The sequence below is a fragment of the Sapajus apella genome, unplaced genomic scaffold (genome assembly GCF_009761245.1).
Source record: "Sapajus apella isolate SASKATOON/1434 unplaced genomic scaffold, GSC_monkey_1.0 scaffold17, whole genome shotgun sequence".
NCBI lineage: Eukaryota > Metazoa > Chordata > Mammalia > Primates > Cebidae > Sapajus > Sapajus apella.
In genome coordinates this window covers 27151637-27170989 of record NW_022436957.1, presented here as the reverse complement: position 1 = coordinate 27170989, position 19353 = coordinate 27151637, and the positions used below count along the sequence as shown (strand labels likewise).

Sequence of the window (19353 nt, the reverse complement as noted above, 5' to 3'; positions counted from 1 at the left end):
ACATTAGAAAATTGAACCTACCTGCTTGGCTGTCTTCTGAATATTCTGTATCAACATCTAACAAGCTACAGTCCTATTTTTCTCTAAGTTATTGTGGATAAAGATATATATATGCTTAACTTCACAGTCTTATCATGTTTTTAAGAGATGATCTTAGGTTCATCTTTTAAATTGGTTTTTATACTATTTTAAACATATCCTTTTAGAAGAGAAGAGAAGCTACTTGGTCTATCAACATTAGGAAATATATCTTTAAAGAGATTATCACTACAGGTAACCAAAATCAACTTAAAAATTCACATTTACAAATCACTGACAATTTATTTAGAATAGAAATTGTGTGCAACTATATAGGCCAACTCAAATTTAAGTTTGTAATTATCTGGGAAGTAGTGTTAACTCCATTTTTTTCCCTAAAGATCCTTTACAGTTGTATAAATGCCCAAAATAATATTTTGAGTCCTCTGTGTATTAACCAAACCAAATGTAATTCATTACTCCCTGCATTATATTTCAACCTCTCCAAATAGTACCTTTTGGTATTGTAAGAGCAGAAAAACATAAAATACAGATCTTAAGGAGTATTACTCTCTTTAAAAATTCAATAAAAAATGTGTGTATAGAGATATGTATTTCATATGTTCATAACATTGTGTACATTTCTTTATCAACTAATTTTTCTCAGTGATTTATGAGTTGAAATACAAATCAAAGGAAATGAGCAATGCAAAGTAAAGTAGAAAACACATTTTCTGCTGCTATCTCACAATGCAGGTCTTTTCAGGAAAGTACTAATGGTTTTAAGGAAAGTATATAATTATGGTTGTTTCTCTAATGATAAATTTGCAAAGGTCTATTTTAAAATCATTCATAAAGTTAAAAAAAGAGATAAAATGTGTCTTTCAAAATTCTTTACATGATTGATAATGCCTATACTCTCTTATTATCTAAAGTCTAGGTGACATGTATATTAAAAAAAATAAAATGTCTGTATCATTGAAGGAAGTTTACACAGATAGCTTCAGAGCTATGGTTTATCTTTGGAGGATTAATCTGTTTCTCATGCCAGTGTCTTGCTACTGCACATGTTAAAAAGTTATCCTGTGGTGTCTGGGGTGACAAAAGATGGGAATGTGTTCTCTGAAAACTAATCAGCAATACATTGGGAACATTTAGGTCGTGGTTTCCAATTAACTCTGGAGAGTTTGAGTAATTTAGTACCAGACCTCAGGAGAGAGGGGATGAAAACCTCGTTAATTCATATGTTGGTGAACAGCAAACCAGCAAATTTGCATTAAAAATGGATTTTTATTTTAAAGCAAAGACCACCTAAATCCTTTCTGCAATAGTGGGGGTAGGAGAATATCTTTGTATGTGTTCGCTTATGTGTAGGTATTTATGTCTTTCAACAACCCTGCCTATGGTAGTAATAGAAAATTAAATTTGTGCTCTAGAATGAATACCAGGATTCAGTGACATAATCTTTCTTGCACCTTTCTTTCTTTTAGTACAATGAATATGTCATAAAGGAGTGGATTCTAATATCTATCTTCAGAGTTACAAAACCTTCTTTTCTAGAATGCAAGACTTGGGCTATAACCCCAGCTCTGCCACTTAACTTGTATACAACCTTGAGAACATCATTATAATTCTCTCAGAATCAATCTCTCCAACCCTAAAATGAAATCAGCAAAAACCTGTACTGTATATTTAAAAGGCTTTTATCTTTATGAAAGTTAGTTAGGCAAACTTTTATTGAGCATCCGTCACTCTATTTTGAGATAATGCCTTGCTAGATGATCTCCACCTATTTTGATAGAAAGAGTAAAAATTGTTTAAGATACATTTATCACTTATTTTGCAAATCGAGATAGAAGTCTATGAATGCAGATTGATCCATGTTACATTTGAGCTACTGGTAAGGACTTCCAGATGGTTTACAGCCTTAGTCACATTGTAATTCTGGTTAAATGTTTACATATCTGTCTCCTTTGCTAGACTTGAATATGTTAAATGTCAAAGTCTATGTATTATTGAATTTTCTGTCACCAGCATCAGGCACAGATCCTGGTACACAATAGATATGGAATAGATGTATAGATGAATTATTGAACTAGATGTTGGTAGGCATGTGGAAATAAGAATGAGGTTCAAAATTAAAGATGATCTATATCAAGTTTAAAGCCATTGGCAGAAAATGAAATATCCAGCTGAGAATACAAAGAAAAAGAAGATAGGTAGAAAAATGGAAAATATCTTGTGAAGTGATGATAGAATAAATCTGAGTAGGTTTGAAACTATATAAAGACTTACATGGATGTTAGCTTTAAAAAATATCTTCCATGCTGTATATTAGATCTGTCATTCCTCATGCTGTGGATGAAAAGCAAGCATAAAAAGTTAAAATAAAATGATGTCATATTTTCCTTACTTTACAGTTTCATAACAGAGGAGAAAAGAGAAACATTCTCCTATTGCTACAACCCTTCTCCAGTCATGTTCCTAGGTAGATGTTGCCCAATGGCGGATAAAAACCACAAAGTTGTTGCTAGGAATGGACTACTAGTTCAGGCAATGTTGACAGATTTTGCTTAGATTCATGCTTCTCATTAGTGCACATTACTAATAGAACTGCTAGAGATTAAATTACTGATAGAATTGCTAGAGATTTCTACAAAGTGCTGTATATCCATAGGTGACAAAATTCTAGCTTCTTCTCACAAATACAATATAAAGTTATGTTTTAAAATCAAAATGCGTGAGAAGCGCTCTCTACCTTTAAGATACATACGCTGTTGCAAGATGGACTTATTCTTATGATACATTTATTGTCCTTGAAACATATAGATTGTTAGATAGTAAATAACTAATAAATTTCTAGAATAAATACTCGATTAGCTGGTGCAATGAAAGAATGAGATAGAAGCAAGACTTCTGAAATGGTGAAACAATGATAAAATTGGACAAAACTGACAAAAGCCACTGAAGAACCTGGAAGTTAACCAAAAGCACACAGCAAAGGTGAAGGGTTTTTGTTTGTTTGCTTTTAAGAAACACTGATGAAATTCTGGTAAGAACACTGGTAGTCTGTGGCATTTTAGCCTGGGCCAGCTCTTCAGTTGTTTCTAATTATTTGGTTGTTCTTTTGGGTTTTCTTTGTGGCAACCATATTATCTTCAAATAATTACAGTTTTATTTGGTACCTTTCAAAATGTATGCACTTATTTTTCTTGTCTGATTCCACTAGCTAGGGCCTCCAATGCAGAGTTAAAGAGTAACGTTGACAGTGGTCATCCTTGTTTTAAAGGGAAATGCATTTAATATTTTCTCTGTACTGATGATGAATGCTTAATACATAGTGGGGCTCTTACTATTTCCATAATGTCTATTTAATGAGTCTCTCCTCTACCTACTACTTTGTAAGATGTCTTACAAACATGCAAAGCGTAAAATAGCTGTCATTGTTTCTAGCAGAAATGACTGACTTGACAAAGGAGTTTTAGAAAACTTCAATAGAAGATGATTAACATTAAGGAATGAGGAATGGAAAGGCAGCATTGGACCTGATGATTGCAAAGACTCCTATGACCCAGGGATGGGAAGGGGTGGGGAAGGAAAAGGACAACTTACATCAGCATCTTCAATTATGGTGACAAGGTATCCTCAGAGATGTGCTCTCAATCCTTCTTAAGTTGCCAACCTATTTGATCACTGAATGAAAACTAAGAGCCCTGTTTCCCAAAGCCACACTAGGAATGCTTCTAAATTTTCCCCATTAAAGAATAATGGTTGCTTCCTCTCTTCCTATTTGAATATCCTTTCTTTCTTTCTCTTGCCTGATTTCCCTGGCCAGAACTTCCAATACTATGTTGAATAAGAGTGGTGAGACAGGCATCCTTGTCTTGTGCCAGTTTTCAAGGAGAATACTTCCAGTTTTTGCCTATTCAGTATGATATTGGCTGTGCGTTTGTCATAAATGGCTTTTATTATTTTGAAGTATGTTCCTTCAATACCTAGTGTATTGAGCATTTTTAACATGAAGGATGTTGAATTTTATTGACGGTTTCTTCTGCATCTATTGAGATAATCATGTGGTTTTTGTGTTTATGTTATGAATTACATTTTGCAGGAACAGAAAACCAAACACCCCATGTTCCCAATTCTAAGTGGGAGTTGAACAACAGGAACACATGGACACAGGGTGGGGAACAACATTCACTGGGGCCTGTCAGGGAAGGGCGGGGGATGGAAAGCATTAGGGAAAAGAACTAGTGCATGCTGGGCTTAATACCCAGGTGTTGTGTTGGTAGGTGTAGCAAACCACCATGGTACACGTTTACCTATGTAACAAATCTGCACATCCTGCACATGTACCCCAGAACTTAAAAGAAATAAAATGCAAAAAAAAAAAAATCAAAATGCAATTTACTAGCAACCTAGTAGGAGCTGGTATGGTTATAGGAATTTGAACTTCAGATTAACTCTGGTTCTGTGAGTAGTGATTGGTAGTACAAGAATCATTTTGATCTTACATCTAGCTGCTGCTAAGGTCACCCTGACCTATATCCCACCAAAAAAATAAAATAAAGGAACACGATAATGATCCTTTAATCCTTCTCCTAAAATATCATAGGAAATGCGAATAAACTAGGAAGGAAAGATTGCTGAATTGCAAATAAACTAGGAAGGAAAGATTCGGAATATTTTATTTGGTTGGTCTACAACAATGCCAGGGCACCGGGGCATAGTGAGAGTGTTATTTAGCAGAAGACTGAGTTCTTTGAATGTTCCTGATTTATCATACTTAAAAAAAAATCTGGGCAAAATAACCTTTCATATCGGATTGAGCCTTTTTCTAAAAATAATATATTTCTGTAATTTTATTTATTTATTTGTTTGTTTATTGTACTTTAGGTTCTGGGGTACATGTGCAGATCATGCAGGATTGTTGCATAGGTACACACATGGCAATGTGGTTTGCTGCCTTCATCCACCCCTGCCCCACGTCACCTACATCTGGCATTTCTCCCCATGTTATCCCTCCCCAACCTCCAGCGGCAGTGGAGGGGATGTTGAGTTACTTTAGTTTTTTTTCTTTTTTTTTTTTTGTTTGTTTGTTTTCCAAATAAGTAGAGAATATTAATGTAAAAAACTGGAGAAAGAAAAATGATATGTGCATGTTAACAGCAATAATTTTTTTCTTTTAAAGATTCTAAAAGGTCTGAGACCTGTAGCATTAATTATTTGAGTGCCCTCTCTTCTCTCCTCCCCTCCCATCCCATCCCCTCCCTCTCCCCTCGCCTCTCCTTTATTTGTTGTTTTGCTTTTGGAGCAGGTATTGTTCAAATATCTGTGGTTTGGCTCTGGCATTTTTTTCCCACCATGCCCTTCCCCCCGTTAACTTCACCCTTGCTTGCCACCCTGCAGTCATACAAATCATGAATAAAAATAATTTTGCTGTTGTAGTATAAAAAAAAAATGTGAGTAGTGATTGATTGACCACCATCCCACCACCGGTGGCCCCTCCCTTGGCCCCCCCCACAACATACCCTAGTGTGTGATGCTCCTCTCCCTGTGTCCATGTGTTCTCATTGTTCAACACCCACCTATGAGTGAGAACATGCGGTGTTTGATTTTCTGTTCTTGTAGACACCATTATAATCCCACAATATAATGCACTGATAAAGTATTTTTCATCCTCATATCTAATAGTAGAATGTGTCTATACCTTAATTAAGCTCTTCAGGCTTATCTTTGAAAGTAACAAATTTCCCTTCCTTTGTCCTTTTTATGTATTACGTTAGCCATAAGAAATTGATGATATTCAACTCTATGGAGTCTTAGAGATTTATTCAGAAATGCCATGGTGTATGTGTGTGTGGCGAGGGTAGGGTTCTAATGACAGATCAGAATATACTTATCTGATTGCCTCATTATCAGGTCTTAAAAAGAAAATGGATGTGCTGAAAACATGCCCTCTGTGATTCTTTACCTTCCTGTGAAATTGTCTCTGGATAAACACTTTCTTGGGCGGGTGTAGGGTTGCAGTAAGCTTTATAGCTCTAACACTCTGCCCCTTCAGTAGATTCTTGCTTGTAACTGGTGATAATGCAAACCTGCATTGTCTATAGGTCTCCTTAAAGGGCAACCAACAGCACTGTAGCAATTCAGGCACAATTGCTGCATGTGAGAATCCTCTATCTTGTTCCCTTTGGAGATCACATACATTTCTTAGGCAAGTATATTTTTTAAATCCTTGTTCAGCGTGACAATTCAAGAGGTCAAGTTGCCCCAGAAAGCAGATCCTGAGAAAGTGATTAGCATGAAGGAATTTTATTGGCGAGTGTTCTCAGGATTAACACCTGTGAGGGGAGGAAAGGAATGGGAGCAGGATTGGGCAGAAGGAGAAGCTAGGCTACTATATAGTCACAGCTACAACACAATCAACCCTCCCCCTCTCCTTCCTAGCCTTGCCCGGGAGGATCTCTGAAGTCTGAGGTAGGTGAGCCATTCAGAATTGTCCTGAATTGCAGAAAGGGACACAGGGTTTTATAGCCCACAAATCTCCCATCAGTTACTGAACGCAGCCAGCCTCGGGAACATAGTGGGTAACTTTGAGCTAGGCACCCCTCTTTAGCTGAGGCCAGTTCTCAAATAAGGATGACAGCTGAGAACCGTCAGCCAGCAGCACTACCAGCAGCTAGGGTCAGAAGTATTTCAGTTCTGAAAAGGAGTCCGGGCAGCAAAGCTTAGCATCTAGTAAACCAGCAGTTCTCAAATTTGGTCCCCTGCAACTGCCGTTCTCAAACTTTAGCATATGTTGGAAGGCTTGTTAAAACACAGGTTGCTGGGTTTTACCTACAGAGTCTCTGATTTAATAGGTCTAGGCTGAGTTCTGGGAATTTGCATTTCAAATAAGTTCTCAGACAAGACTGGCGCTGCTGGTCCATGGACTACACTTTGAGAACACTTTCACACTGCCCTTATTTACATACTGAGAACAGTACAGGGTGCCCTTATGAATAGAATGAAAACCTTTGGAAATCACATTATTCCTTACTCCATCAAATTTTCAGCTATTTTTGTGCACTATAAAGTTGGAATAGCTGATTATAAAACTTTGTTATGTAAACAAGTATTTAACCAATACAGTAGATTCTGTTTGCATAGCATTATTACAGCTTCTAATATCTGGTCATTGTTACTTTTAAAATTTAGCCAAATTTTCTCCAGGGCCTGTAGTTTGATAGTAGTTTGATAACCTGGACAAAGAAATTATTAAAAAATTTAATTCAATAACTTTAGTTTTTTTCTAAACATCTCATTTTCTTTATGATTCTTATTTTTACATGTTATTTATATAAGCTATTTAAAACCATATGGTTCAGAAAAATTTTAAACTATATGATACATTTAGAGCATTTTGAATGTGCAGATATGGAAATTAAGTATTCTTGACTCATCCTAGTCTAGACCGGGCACAATTAAAATTTAGGAGTATAATGTACACACATGGATTCTGAGAGAAATGTAGCCTTAAAACCCCCAACACAAGCAGGAAACAACAGTCTAACCTATTACTAAAGAGGCATGTACAGGAGCTCATTTGAGGAGATTTTCTGCTGTTAATGCCATTGAGTTTTTAACTTATTTTCCAAATTAGAAAATATTCAGCCTGATGTTGTCAATATTTCAGACCACAAGGGTATCATTTAGGAAAATGGTTCCTTACTGTCCTGAAAGAGTTACTGTTCTTCCCTAAGGGCCTAATTTACAAAGCAGCAAACTTGCTGGTAGGATTTGGCTGAAAATCTCATTGTCTCCGTAGAACTCTTTCATCTGATTTATGTGCATTGCATTTTGCAAATAACTCTTGGAAAGTTATTTACTAGTTACTTTCTCTTGAAGCAGAGGGTAAGTGGCATTTCTAGTTTAAGGATGGAGGAGCTAAGATGCATCAAGTGCAGCTCATCATGAAGCTGATGCTGATAAAATGCACAATACTGAATTCTCTAAGTTTCACTCTGCCACGGGAGAATTTCATATTTTTAAATTTTGTTTGAAATTGGACTACATTAGGAAACATGCCAAATGTCTAACCCTGCATTTATATTCTGGAATGTGACAGCTTATTTCTATTCCAAATTTTGCACTGGAGATGAAGTAAGTCTTAATGCAGACTGCATGAAACTGCCACTTTTGTAGGTCAGACCCAGTCAATTGTCAGCAGTTACACCTGGTTCAAACTGTAAGGTGCATGCCCAATTGTAACATTGAGATTCTTGGAGTTGTTGCAGTGGTTCTGAATTTTTAAACCGTAATAAATAAAAAAAAAATGACTATTTTGATGTCTCTCCTTGCGTTGATAGTTTGCCTGAAAACTAGATAAGCAGGGAGCCAGCAGTCCGCGTTAGCCCCTGAACTACATGAGGTTTAATTTATTTGCCCAACCAGAACCTTACACTGCCTTTCAGCTGTGCAATATTAAAGTTTATTTAGGAGTTGATAAATAGCTTAGTGCAATGCTTACATTTTTCCAGTAGCTGCATCCTCATAAACCTATTCTACCCTCCACCAGTTAATGCAGACAGAAGATTTTTATCCAGTATGAGCACTGAAACTCCACTGTGGAAGACTGTGTGCTCAGCAAAAACCTCACCCATGATGAATAAACAGCTCTTCCGGGGGCTTTGCCGCCGCTGGCTCGGCAGGAGTTGTTTATTGCCTGGTTTGCACATCCCATGATAAAGTTGCTGCTGAAATAAATTGCAGTTTTGCATAATTATTGACAATCACATCTTAACAAGCAATGTGTATCATATTCAAGTGTTCAATTTTTTAAAATCCATTTTTAGCTTATGTTTAATCCCAGAAAGTGTTTGTATAGTAATAGAAGGCAAATAAGACCTTTAAATAGAGTACTAATTTCCTCATTGCAGACATAGTTTACCTGAATCTTGTTCAAGGGGACTGTTATTGCCTAAGGCAATTTTCCTTTCTAAGCTATTATTATGTAGATGTTTGCTGAGGGCATATATGTATGTATCCACAATACATGCAATTTATATACATATCAAAAATATGAATACATTGTTAAGGTTTTTGTCATGAGAGAGTGTTTCATCCTTTTAAAAGATTAGAGGAATGGGGAAGTGGATTGTGGGTAGAAGGAAGTAATGTTTTTGAGTCACTGTAATGTATGACTGTATAACGTGTGGGGCACTCAACTTCATGAATTTTCTATTTTAATTCTCGTCAAAGCAATAGACATTGCAGATGAGAAACTGAGAATCAGAGAGGTAACTTGCCATATCACGTAACTGGTAAGGAACACTGGGAATTGAACTCAAATCTGCCTGGTTTTTAAGACTCTAATCTTTTTCATTACACATAGCATTTTTATTTTGGTAAATGTTCTCAGTTGTATGATCAAATAATCATGAAACACAATAGTTATAACTGGTGTCATGCAAAATGATAGTTTGCACAAAATGGTAATTTCTATGAAATGTTATTTCTCTGCTTGTTAGTCTTTTCTCCTTTGCCCTCCAATTCCCTTCTTTTCATCTTTTTCTCTAGTCTTTTCCTTTTGACTCTAGGTTTGTATTTTCTTGACTTTTCTCCTTGCATATCGAATCCTTGTTTTCTGCCTCAGGGCGGCATCAAAGACAAGCATGGTACAGGGATTTTAGAGTTTTAACTATAAAGGTTAGTCTCAACTTTGGCAGTATATTTAAATAAGCTTTCAAAATTGACCAGCAAAAACTACAAAATAGAAAAAAAAGATACTTTGAACTTTCAAATATTCAAGTAGATATGTATTTCACATATATATTTAGGAAACCTCTGTGGAGAGGGGTTTATAGAAATCTGTAATTGTCATTCTTACATACCTTCCCCCATGCAAACGCCTTTAAGTTGAATAAAAATGAAAGTAAATAGACTGCACGATATTATAGTTGTTGCTTAAAGGAAGAGCTGTAGCAACAACTCACCCCATTGTTGGTATATTACAATTTAGTTCATCTTTCTCTTTTTATGGAGTTCACTAGGTGCACCATTCTGATATTTTATAATTGCATCTGATTATCTGTTCCTTTGTAGGGTGAGTGAGAGAGAGGCTGCTTTGGAAGAAACTCATAGATTACTGCAACAGTTCCCCCTGGACCTGGAAAAGTTTCTTGCCTGGCTTACAGAAGCTGAAACAACTGCCAATGTCCTGCAGGATGCTACCCATAAGGAAAGGCTCCTCGAAGACTCCAAGGGAGTAAAAGAGCTGATGAAACAATGGCAAGTAAGTCAAGCATTTCCACTTTAGCACTCTTGTGGATCCAATTGAACAAATCTCAGCATTTGTACTTGTAACTGACAAGCCAGGGACAAAATAAAATAGTTGCTTTTATACAGCCTGATATATTTCAGCTTTTAGACAAGGAGGAGAGAGGCAGAGAGAGAAGGAAATATCATTTATAATTCGACTTAACACCCTCATCTTAGAAAAAGTACATGCTCTGACCAGGGAAACATTTGCATATAAAACCAAAGCTTTGGTCAAGGAGAAACTTTGCTCAGAGAAATAACTTAGGGATTGGTTTATTAAATTTTAAAAGTTGACATTTTTGAGGGTTTATTTAATATTTTACAGGGAAAGCATCTGTATGAATTGTCTGTTTTATTTAGCATTGCTAACTGAATCAGTTTCCCTTCATTACTTTCAAATATGTTTTGAAATGTTAATCTGGCATTTTGTAGCTTTCTTCCTAACATGATCTGTGAAAATAAAAATGAGATGGCTAAATTTGTCATAGTTAATGATCAAACAATTTTCAGACAATTGTTTTTCCTAGAAACAAAAATTATTGCCATAAAGTTCCATATGCATAAACAGTGAAAATAGAATTTGGGGTAGTTTTGTTTAAATGGAGTGTTGGTGAGAATCATATTCTGTAGTACAAGGAGGCTCTTAAGGTTTATTCTCAATACCTGATATAATTTTCCTGAACTATTACAGAGCTTTGTTATGTATAGTTGGTTTTCCTGACTTGATATAATAACTTTACTAGTCACTCAAATACACTTTAGAGTATAATAAGATGATTGATTTTTTAGACTAACTTCATTTTTTGATATTTTTAAACTATTATGAAAAACACAATAGTATATTCTAGTTTGAAAAATAATTCCAGAATCAAGTCACAAGAAGCAGGAGTTCTCCTTGCTTCCTCCTAGTGTTCTGCTTCTCCTGTTTTTCTTTTTTGATATGATAGTTGATCTACTTTGCTGCTCTGGTGCATAGAGTAAGTGACAGTGGCAATTTATGGCTTCTGAATTTATCATTCTTGCTTTATCATCCTCCTTTGACCCCACTTTCTCCCCCAAAATGCATGTTGAGTTAGTTTGATCGTTTGGAGGTAATTCGTTTAGCACAATACCAGACTTTATAGATATCTCCCATGGCTTGTGATAGAATGTAAGGGCAATGCAAATTTAGAGGGTTTTTTGCTCACTTTTAGATGTATGGCTAGACAATGTACTGCTGTGACATATTTGACTTAGGCTATTTCATAAATAAAATTGTATTGTAAAATATTGTAAATACTGATAAAGCCACTCCAGAATTTTATTAAATACATGGGTTTTCTGACTGGGCACAGTGGCTCACACCTGTAATCCCACCACTTTGGGAGGCCAAGGCAGGTGGATCACCTGAGGTTAGGAGTTCAAGACCCGCCTGTCTAGCCTGGTGAAACCCCATCTCTACTAAAAATACAAAAATTAGCCGGGTGTGGTGGCCTGCGCCTGTAAACCCAGCTACTCGGGAGGCTGAGGCAGGAGAATCACTTGAATCCAGGAGGCAGAGGCTGCAGTGAGCTGAGATTATACCACTGCACTCCAGCCTGGGTGACAGAGTGAGACTCCATCTCAAAAAAAAAAAAAAAAATGGATTTACATTTTACTCATCAGCTATGGTAGGTAAATAATAAACTTTAAGTGTATTTTTAGCAGATTACTTTGAAAAATAAGGAATAACCCAACGATGACAAAATAATGTCAGAGATTTAGTAAAACATCTCTTAAAATAGTGAATAATTCTACTTAAGAGCAAAAATACAAAAATAAATCTATTTTCTACCATACAATTTATATTTATAGCTGCTGTATTATATAGTAAAAATGTATCTGTATTTCTAATCCTGAGAAACTGCAAGTTTCTAAATCATTGAAAGGAAGAGTCACCATGTGTCCTAACTATATTTACTACAGAAGAATGGAGAATAAACGTTTTATGTTTAGATTTCTGATCTCTTTCAAAAACAGTTGAAAATTATGCTGAGAAAATGTCTTAGTTTATGCCATGTTACTCAAGAAAATGTATTTATTCATATTTGTCCAGTGGCTTAACCAAACCAAAGTTTATTTGTTGCTCACGTAAAGTCCAATGTCAATCAGACTACTCTTCTCTGTCTTTGAGCTAGGGCACATATTACACATAACTTTCAGTGTACCTGAGGTAGAAAAAGAGAGAGCTTGGGAATAGGGCAGGGGCTTTTTACTGCCTAAACCCCAAAGTGATAAACTGTATTTATTCTCAAAATCCAGATAAAACTCCCATAGAACTCCTGAAAACCTTAACATTGACTTCTTAACTATAATAAGATTAACTAAGATTCCAAAATTATTTTAAAACAGAGATGGTTTCCCTCTTTACTATCAGTTAATGTGTTTTCTATAAATCCCACATGCCCAAGGTTTAAACTACATTTTATGGATTGAAACGACATTTATAGCCAACTTTGATTTTTAGTCAGATGGTTGGATAATGATCTTTTGGTGAAAGACTTAGAGATGACATGGTAAAAACTGTAAACTACTGAAACTATTGATTATTATTAATGATACATGTCAGCTGATTGAATTGAGTCATGAAACTGATATTGAAAAGCAACAAATGGAAATGCCAAGCTTGAAAACAAATAAAACAGCATACCTTAAGAGATTACATGCAATTTCAGTATTTCAGCTAAATGAAGATGTTTGCCTTTTTCCTCTATGAATTTTTATTTTGAACAAAAGGGATTTTCTATAATATGTATGTAGGAGAAAAGTGAAATGGCATACCTTTTTACTTCATTTGAAGAAACTGGTAGCATTGTATTCATAGATTCATGCTATATAGCAATCATAGAAAAGGAAATTTGAAATGCCTAGTCAAAGCAACAACTCTCCCAACAGATTTTGATGTATCTGTCTACCCCAAAAGTACTGATGCTTTACTTCATATAAATGCTAGTGAATGAAGAGAGAGGGTGAAAACCGTCACAAAATCTATTTTTCTCTGTCAATCTGTTTTTCTATATATGGAGACTCCATCTCTTGCTAGACTATCTATCACTTTTGCCTTTCACCCGCTTCATATTATTCTCTCAGCAATAATCATAATTCATAGGTTCTTTCAACATACGTGTAATTTAAAGCATATGCTTTCTGAATGGAGTTAACATGATTAGTTCTGCTCTGAAAGACATTAGAATTTCCTCTTGTTTTATAAAAAGGTGTAACTCACTTTCCTTACTAAAATCAAGAACATTACAGTTGCCCTTGTACGTCAGGATAAGGAGATATTTCTTATAAATATTATTATTTCTAATATGCTAACTGGAATTTTTAAGCAAATGTGTTTTTATAGAACACTATATAAAGCCTTTAGGGGTGAAAGTTTCAGGATTTTCAAATTGCAGATTTATTCCCTTAAATGAAGAACTATTTTCGTAATTGAATCAGATTATTTCTCTGTCCAAAACATTTTCTGCTTTGGGCCTAAGAGAGTTGACAAAGCTGTTCATGGTTCAAAGTACTAACATAAAACCCTGGGTAACTAACTGAAAATGGAAAGACTCTGCGTCTTCCTGAATATTTTATAAGAGTTTAACAAATATTAATGGTTCTCTAAGTACCCCTGAGAGATATTAGCTTGTAAAGACGGCGTGGGGGTGTGGGTATGTGGTGAGGAGAAATGGTCATAAAGGTGGTGTAATTAATATATTTTTTTCTCAGCAAGACAAACTAAGGAGCAATAAATACATGAGATTCCTTCATCCGTGATCTGGGCCGTGTCTCAGTTCATATCTTTCAAATCACTCCCTTCTCTAATTTCATGCTAGGTCTCCTCTCAATCCCCCCATTATAAAAATTTTCTTCTGATAAATAAAATATTTCCAGAGAGACAAATTTGATAAACTTCAAATTGTATATCTGAGTATATCTATGAATTAAGATGTCTTTGATTTCTAATATGTTATTAAAATTGAAGACTCTCATCAAAATTTTGTCCCACTGATTAATTGCAAAGAAAGAAGGAATGCAATCTTAGTAGCACAATTAGTACCTTGAATAAATTGGAGTATCATATTTCTTGGACTGTCTGAGAATGTAGAGGCAATTGAAGAATCCCTAATTATAAGGAGGAGAAACATTTAGTGTATTCCTTCCTGTTGCTTTACTTTCAATTAAGTTTTATATGTATTTTTTAATCCTTCTATTTTGATTGTTATCTAAAGAGTGTGAAAGTGAATCTTGATATTTTTATATTGCCTTGCGATGAATACCTACTGCTCTGGATATTTAAAAATTATACATACACACACACACACACACACGTGTGTGTGTGTATGTATAATTTTTCTGATAACTTTTATTAATTCAACATATCTTTACTAAATGCCTGCCATGTGTCATGGTGTTCAGAGAGATGATTTTCTTTCTTTTGGGCAGGGTGGGTAAGGGAAAGAAGGCTTATACAACAGAATTTTATTTCTCATAGTTCTGGAGGCTGAAATTCCAAGATCAGGGCCTGGTGAGGGGTCTGTTCCTGGTTTGCAGATGGCTGCCTTTTCCCTGTGTCCTAACATAGCTAAGAGAGATAGAGCTCTGATGATATTTCCTCTTCTTATAAGGGAACTAATTCCATTATGAGGGCCCCAAGAAAGGTGCTTTTCAAACACAGTTCAGTAAAAGTACTGGGTTGTATAATCAATTTAATGAGTATCAATCCATATTTTAAAAATAGAAATGAATGAAATTAATAGAATAGAATAGAAATAAGGGGTCTATCACTTTTACGTAAGCTTCAGTATTGTTCACAAAACTGGTTCAATGGTGTGTGTATATGTGTGGACATACTGGATCACTATGTAACATATATCTAAAAGCCTCTGTATTTTGACATCATTTCTGCCTTTGGGAGGTTCACATTCCAGAGGTGAAGACACACATCGTAAGACAAAATTATAATAGCATAATGAAAATTACAGTAGAGAGCCGGACAGGGTCTAGTAAGAAACAGAAGACTAGGCTAAGCCTGCCAGAGAGGCCAGAAACTCACCTAGAACAGTGGATTTTTAACCTTCCTTATGCACTGGGGGAGATTTTTAAAATATCTCTACCCGCAATAGATATCATTTATCCGGAGCATAGCATGTCCTACCCATGAATCTATTGTCCAGTGGGAACCTCTGTTTAAAGTAACTCACCTCAGAATAATTGTTAGGAGGTATTTAGGTTCATGGAGTTAAAAAGAGCATTCGCGATAGAGGTTATACCACATCCAAAGGCTTAGTCAGTGTGATAGTGTGAGAATCTCAAGGAACTTGGCTGGAGTATGGTTGCTACAATAAATGAAACTAGAAAGATCAGATGGGGCTAAATTATGTGGAAAGACAGCATGATATAGCAGCTAGAGTATGGATCCTGTAAGCAGGAAGAACCCTGATTTACCACTTACTAGCTTATTGTCTAACCTCTGAGTCCTGATTATACTCCTCTATACAATGAGTACTTCACAGGGTTTTGTCATGAATAAATAATAAGATATATGTAAAATGCATACCAGAGAGGCAGACTATTGGACTTGAAGGGCTCAGTAAGTGTAAGCTGGCTCTCTCTGCCGCTTGCCACCTATTTTTAAGACTGGACTTTATTGGTTATCTTTGGGAAGTCATAGCCTAGTTCTAAGCAAGGAAATGAACTAACCAGACTTAGGTTTTTGAAAGCTCATTCTGGTAGTGGTGAGGAGAATGGATTGGAAAAATATGAGACCTGTGCAGGGACAACAGTAAGAAAGTTATTTCTGTTATAAGCCAAGCAAGAATTGATGATCAAAGTGGTGAGGGTAAACAAACAAAACAGATATATGAGCTATTTGGAGATAAACTCAGCACTGTCATATATTCTATGGGAGGTGGAGATGAGGGGAAAATGTGAGGTAAAAGGAGAAGTCAGTGCCTGCTTACCACTTGGCATGATTGCGTGAAGGGAGTATCTTCACTCAATCATGAGTTGCAGAATTCAAGATGGCAAAGAGTTATGAGTAGAGAAGTCAAGGTTGTGTTTGACTTTAAAGTATCTGTAAGTAAAACTCAGAGGTGAAAACATTACCTCTCTTGAAGCAGTTGTGAATGTAAATCTAAAGTTTAGTAAAATATCTGGTTTAAGGATTTAAAACTGAGGGACATCAACATGGAAGCCTTAGAAATAAATTAGATGACACACAAATTTATGTCATTTTTAATTGAATTTCTCCATGCTGCACTCAGAAATACATCTAAATGTCACCGAAATGTTACTTACTGTAGCACAGAGTTGGTATTATGTGATACTGTTGTCCATGTTATTCAAAAAGACATAGGGACCCTCTTAATGAACTAATTGTGAAAAAAGACAAATAATTAGCAAGGCTTTGGCATAAAATTCCTATCATGGGCTGTGCGTGGTGGCTCACCCTGTAATCCCAGCACTTTGGAAGGCCAAGATGGGCAGATCACCTGAGGTCAGGAGTTTGAGACCAGCCTGACCAACACGGGAAAACCTCATCTCTATTAAAAGTACAAAAATTAGCTGAGCAGGGTGGTAGACACCTGTAATCCCAACTACTTGGGAGGCTGAGACAAGACAATCACTTGAACCCAGGAGGCAGAGGTTGCAGTGAGCCAAGATCACACCATTGCACTTCAGTCTGGGCCACAGAGACTCTGTCAAAAAAAAAAAAAAAAAATTCGTATAATGGAAAAAGTAAGTCTTTGCATAATGTATTCAAGATCATGAAAAATTATTTCCAATAAGATAATTAGTTTCTTCTTTTATATAAACATGGAAATTTTTGTATTTTCTTTTATTCTCATATGTCTACTATAAAAACCCCATCCACATTCACAATACTACTGACTATAGTGCTCAGGAATACTCAAGCCCCACGTGATTGGGTCTTACTATATTAAGTTGCTTTATTATTTTCCCCTTTGAGATCCTGAATTTCTGTAGATCTCAGAGAAAATCTGAAATGAAATAAGGAAAATAAGTAAAAGTTTAGAAAACAGAGTCAATGAGGACAAATGTTCAGGACTGGTCTTTTGTCTCCTGCAGAAAGAAAGACTGAATACAGAAAATTATAATTCATTTTTGGTCCAATGATGAAAAAAAAGATCACCCTAATTTAATGCAACCTGAACTTAGCTATTTGATTCTAAGTGTTGTACCATTCTGGACCATGTTATCATTGTCTTGTTCATATGTAAACATGTTAATCGTATTAAAACCTTTAAAACCTCCTTTTCTGGATGTTGCCATTACATTAAGAACTTATCTAGAATGATACGGAGTAATCACTAAATTGAATAACTTTGTAAATCAGATATTGGATTTTGTAATTTTATTTCTACAAACCAAAAGAAAAGCCCACATAGGTAAGAAGACACTGTGCATATTGAAAAGTCAATTTTGTTAGCCTCTAATAACCATTGTCTTTTTTTCCTCACAGAGCTTTTGTGAGGATCTTACAAGCTAATAAATATAAAAGCACTTTGAAAAAGCTTTCAAGTGAAAGGTCCTTATTAATTTTATGAATTACCATTAAACAAAAGTCAAACTGAAGATATAAATCTAATGGTATTCTCTTAAAAGTCAATGGATCAAAGTTATATTAATTAATAAAGAGAATAATAACTAAATATTTCATGTTTCATAACTGGCAAAGTATTTTTACTTTCATTTTCTAATTTGATCGTTAGTGAAAACCTGCGGTGTTGGTACTATTATTATTTCCATTTTCATTTGAGATGAATAAATTGGAGAGGTTAAGTAATTTATCTGTTGCTGCTTTTTCAGCAATCAACTAAATTTTATTACTCCATATTAGGAGGGCAATTATATAAACTAAAAGCTTGTCACAATAAATGTTTACTTTTCTGGGATTAAAATCAACATGTTTGATTATTAAGATAGTTAATAATAACTGATCATCATCATTCGATTATTAAGATAGGTAATAATAATAGCTACCTTTTTTAAATAGTTACTGTATGCCAAGGTGTATACTAAGTGCTTTGCCTGTATGATGTAATTCCATTATATATTTATTACAGAGGAAACACTTTGAGAGGCTGGGTAACTTCTGCTAAGTTAACGCACAGCTACTGGTTGAGTGTCCCTTATTCAAAATGCTTGGACCGCAAGTGTTTTAGATATCAATTTTTTTCTGATTTTTTTTTTTTTTGTTTCAGATTTCTTCAGATTTTGGATTACTTGCATTATAATGACTGGTTAAGCATCTTAAACCCAAAAATTCAAAATTGGAAATACTCCAATGAGCATTTCCTTTGACAGTCATGTTGGCACTCAAAAAATTTCAGCTTTTGGAGTATTTTGGATTTTGGATTTTCAGATTTGGAATGCTCAACCTGCATAGATAGAAAAGTCAGTATTTGAACCTAAGTTGACTTTGTGATTTTCTACTAACCCTACTGTCCTACCCATTACTGTACATTGACTCAGCATTAGAGGCAAAGACCTAAAATCACCAAAAGCAAGCTTCAAATCTCTCATCTAATAGAAATTAATGGAAATATTTCTATTTCCTAAACATCTGCCTTTCCTTTACATTTTAAAGTCAAGTTTCTACATCTACCTCTAGACTGAAACACTTCTCTATGAAATCAACATAATTACTATATGCAAATATTTTGTTCAACTCCTCATTGCCCTAGAAGTCTACTCATATTTTTTATTGCTGCCACTACAGTCTACTGAAAAATATCTCACCTTTTGACTTGCTGGGTTGACAATTATACTAATTGTCTCCTTACCTCTCTAACCACTTATTCCTTCCTCTTTCTTTCTTCCTTCCCCTGCCTGCCCCTACCCCCCTCCCCTTTTGCACTTTTATTTTAAGTTTCAGAGGCACATGTGCAGGTTTGTTACATGGGTAAATTGCATGTCGTGGGAGTTTGGTATGCAGATTATTTCATCACTCAGATAATAAGCATGGTACCTGATAGGTAGTTTTTTTATCTTCACCATCCT

At 35.3% G+C, this 19353-nt stretch overlaps 1 protein-coding gene across 13 annotated transcripts in view; it reads left to right on the top strand.

Moving 5' to 3' along the window:
• DMD (dystrophin) overlaps positions 1-19353 on the top strand; it is a 2282798-nt gene that overhangs the window by 1731770 nt on the left and 531675 nt on the right. For all 13 annotated transcript variants that reach the window (XM_032285804.1, XM_032285805.1, XM_032285797.1 and 10 more), the window contains one exon: positions 10105-10294. In XM_032285804.1, the coding sequence (XP_032141695.1) occupies positions 10105-10294 (190 nt within the window). The remainder of the gene's footprint in view (positions 1-10104; positions 10295-19353) is intronic.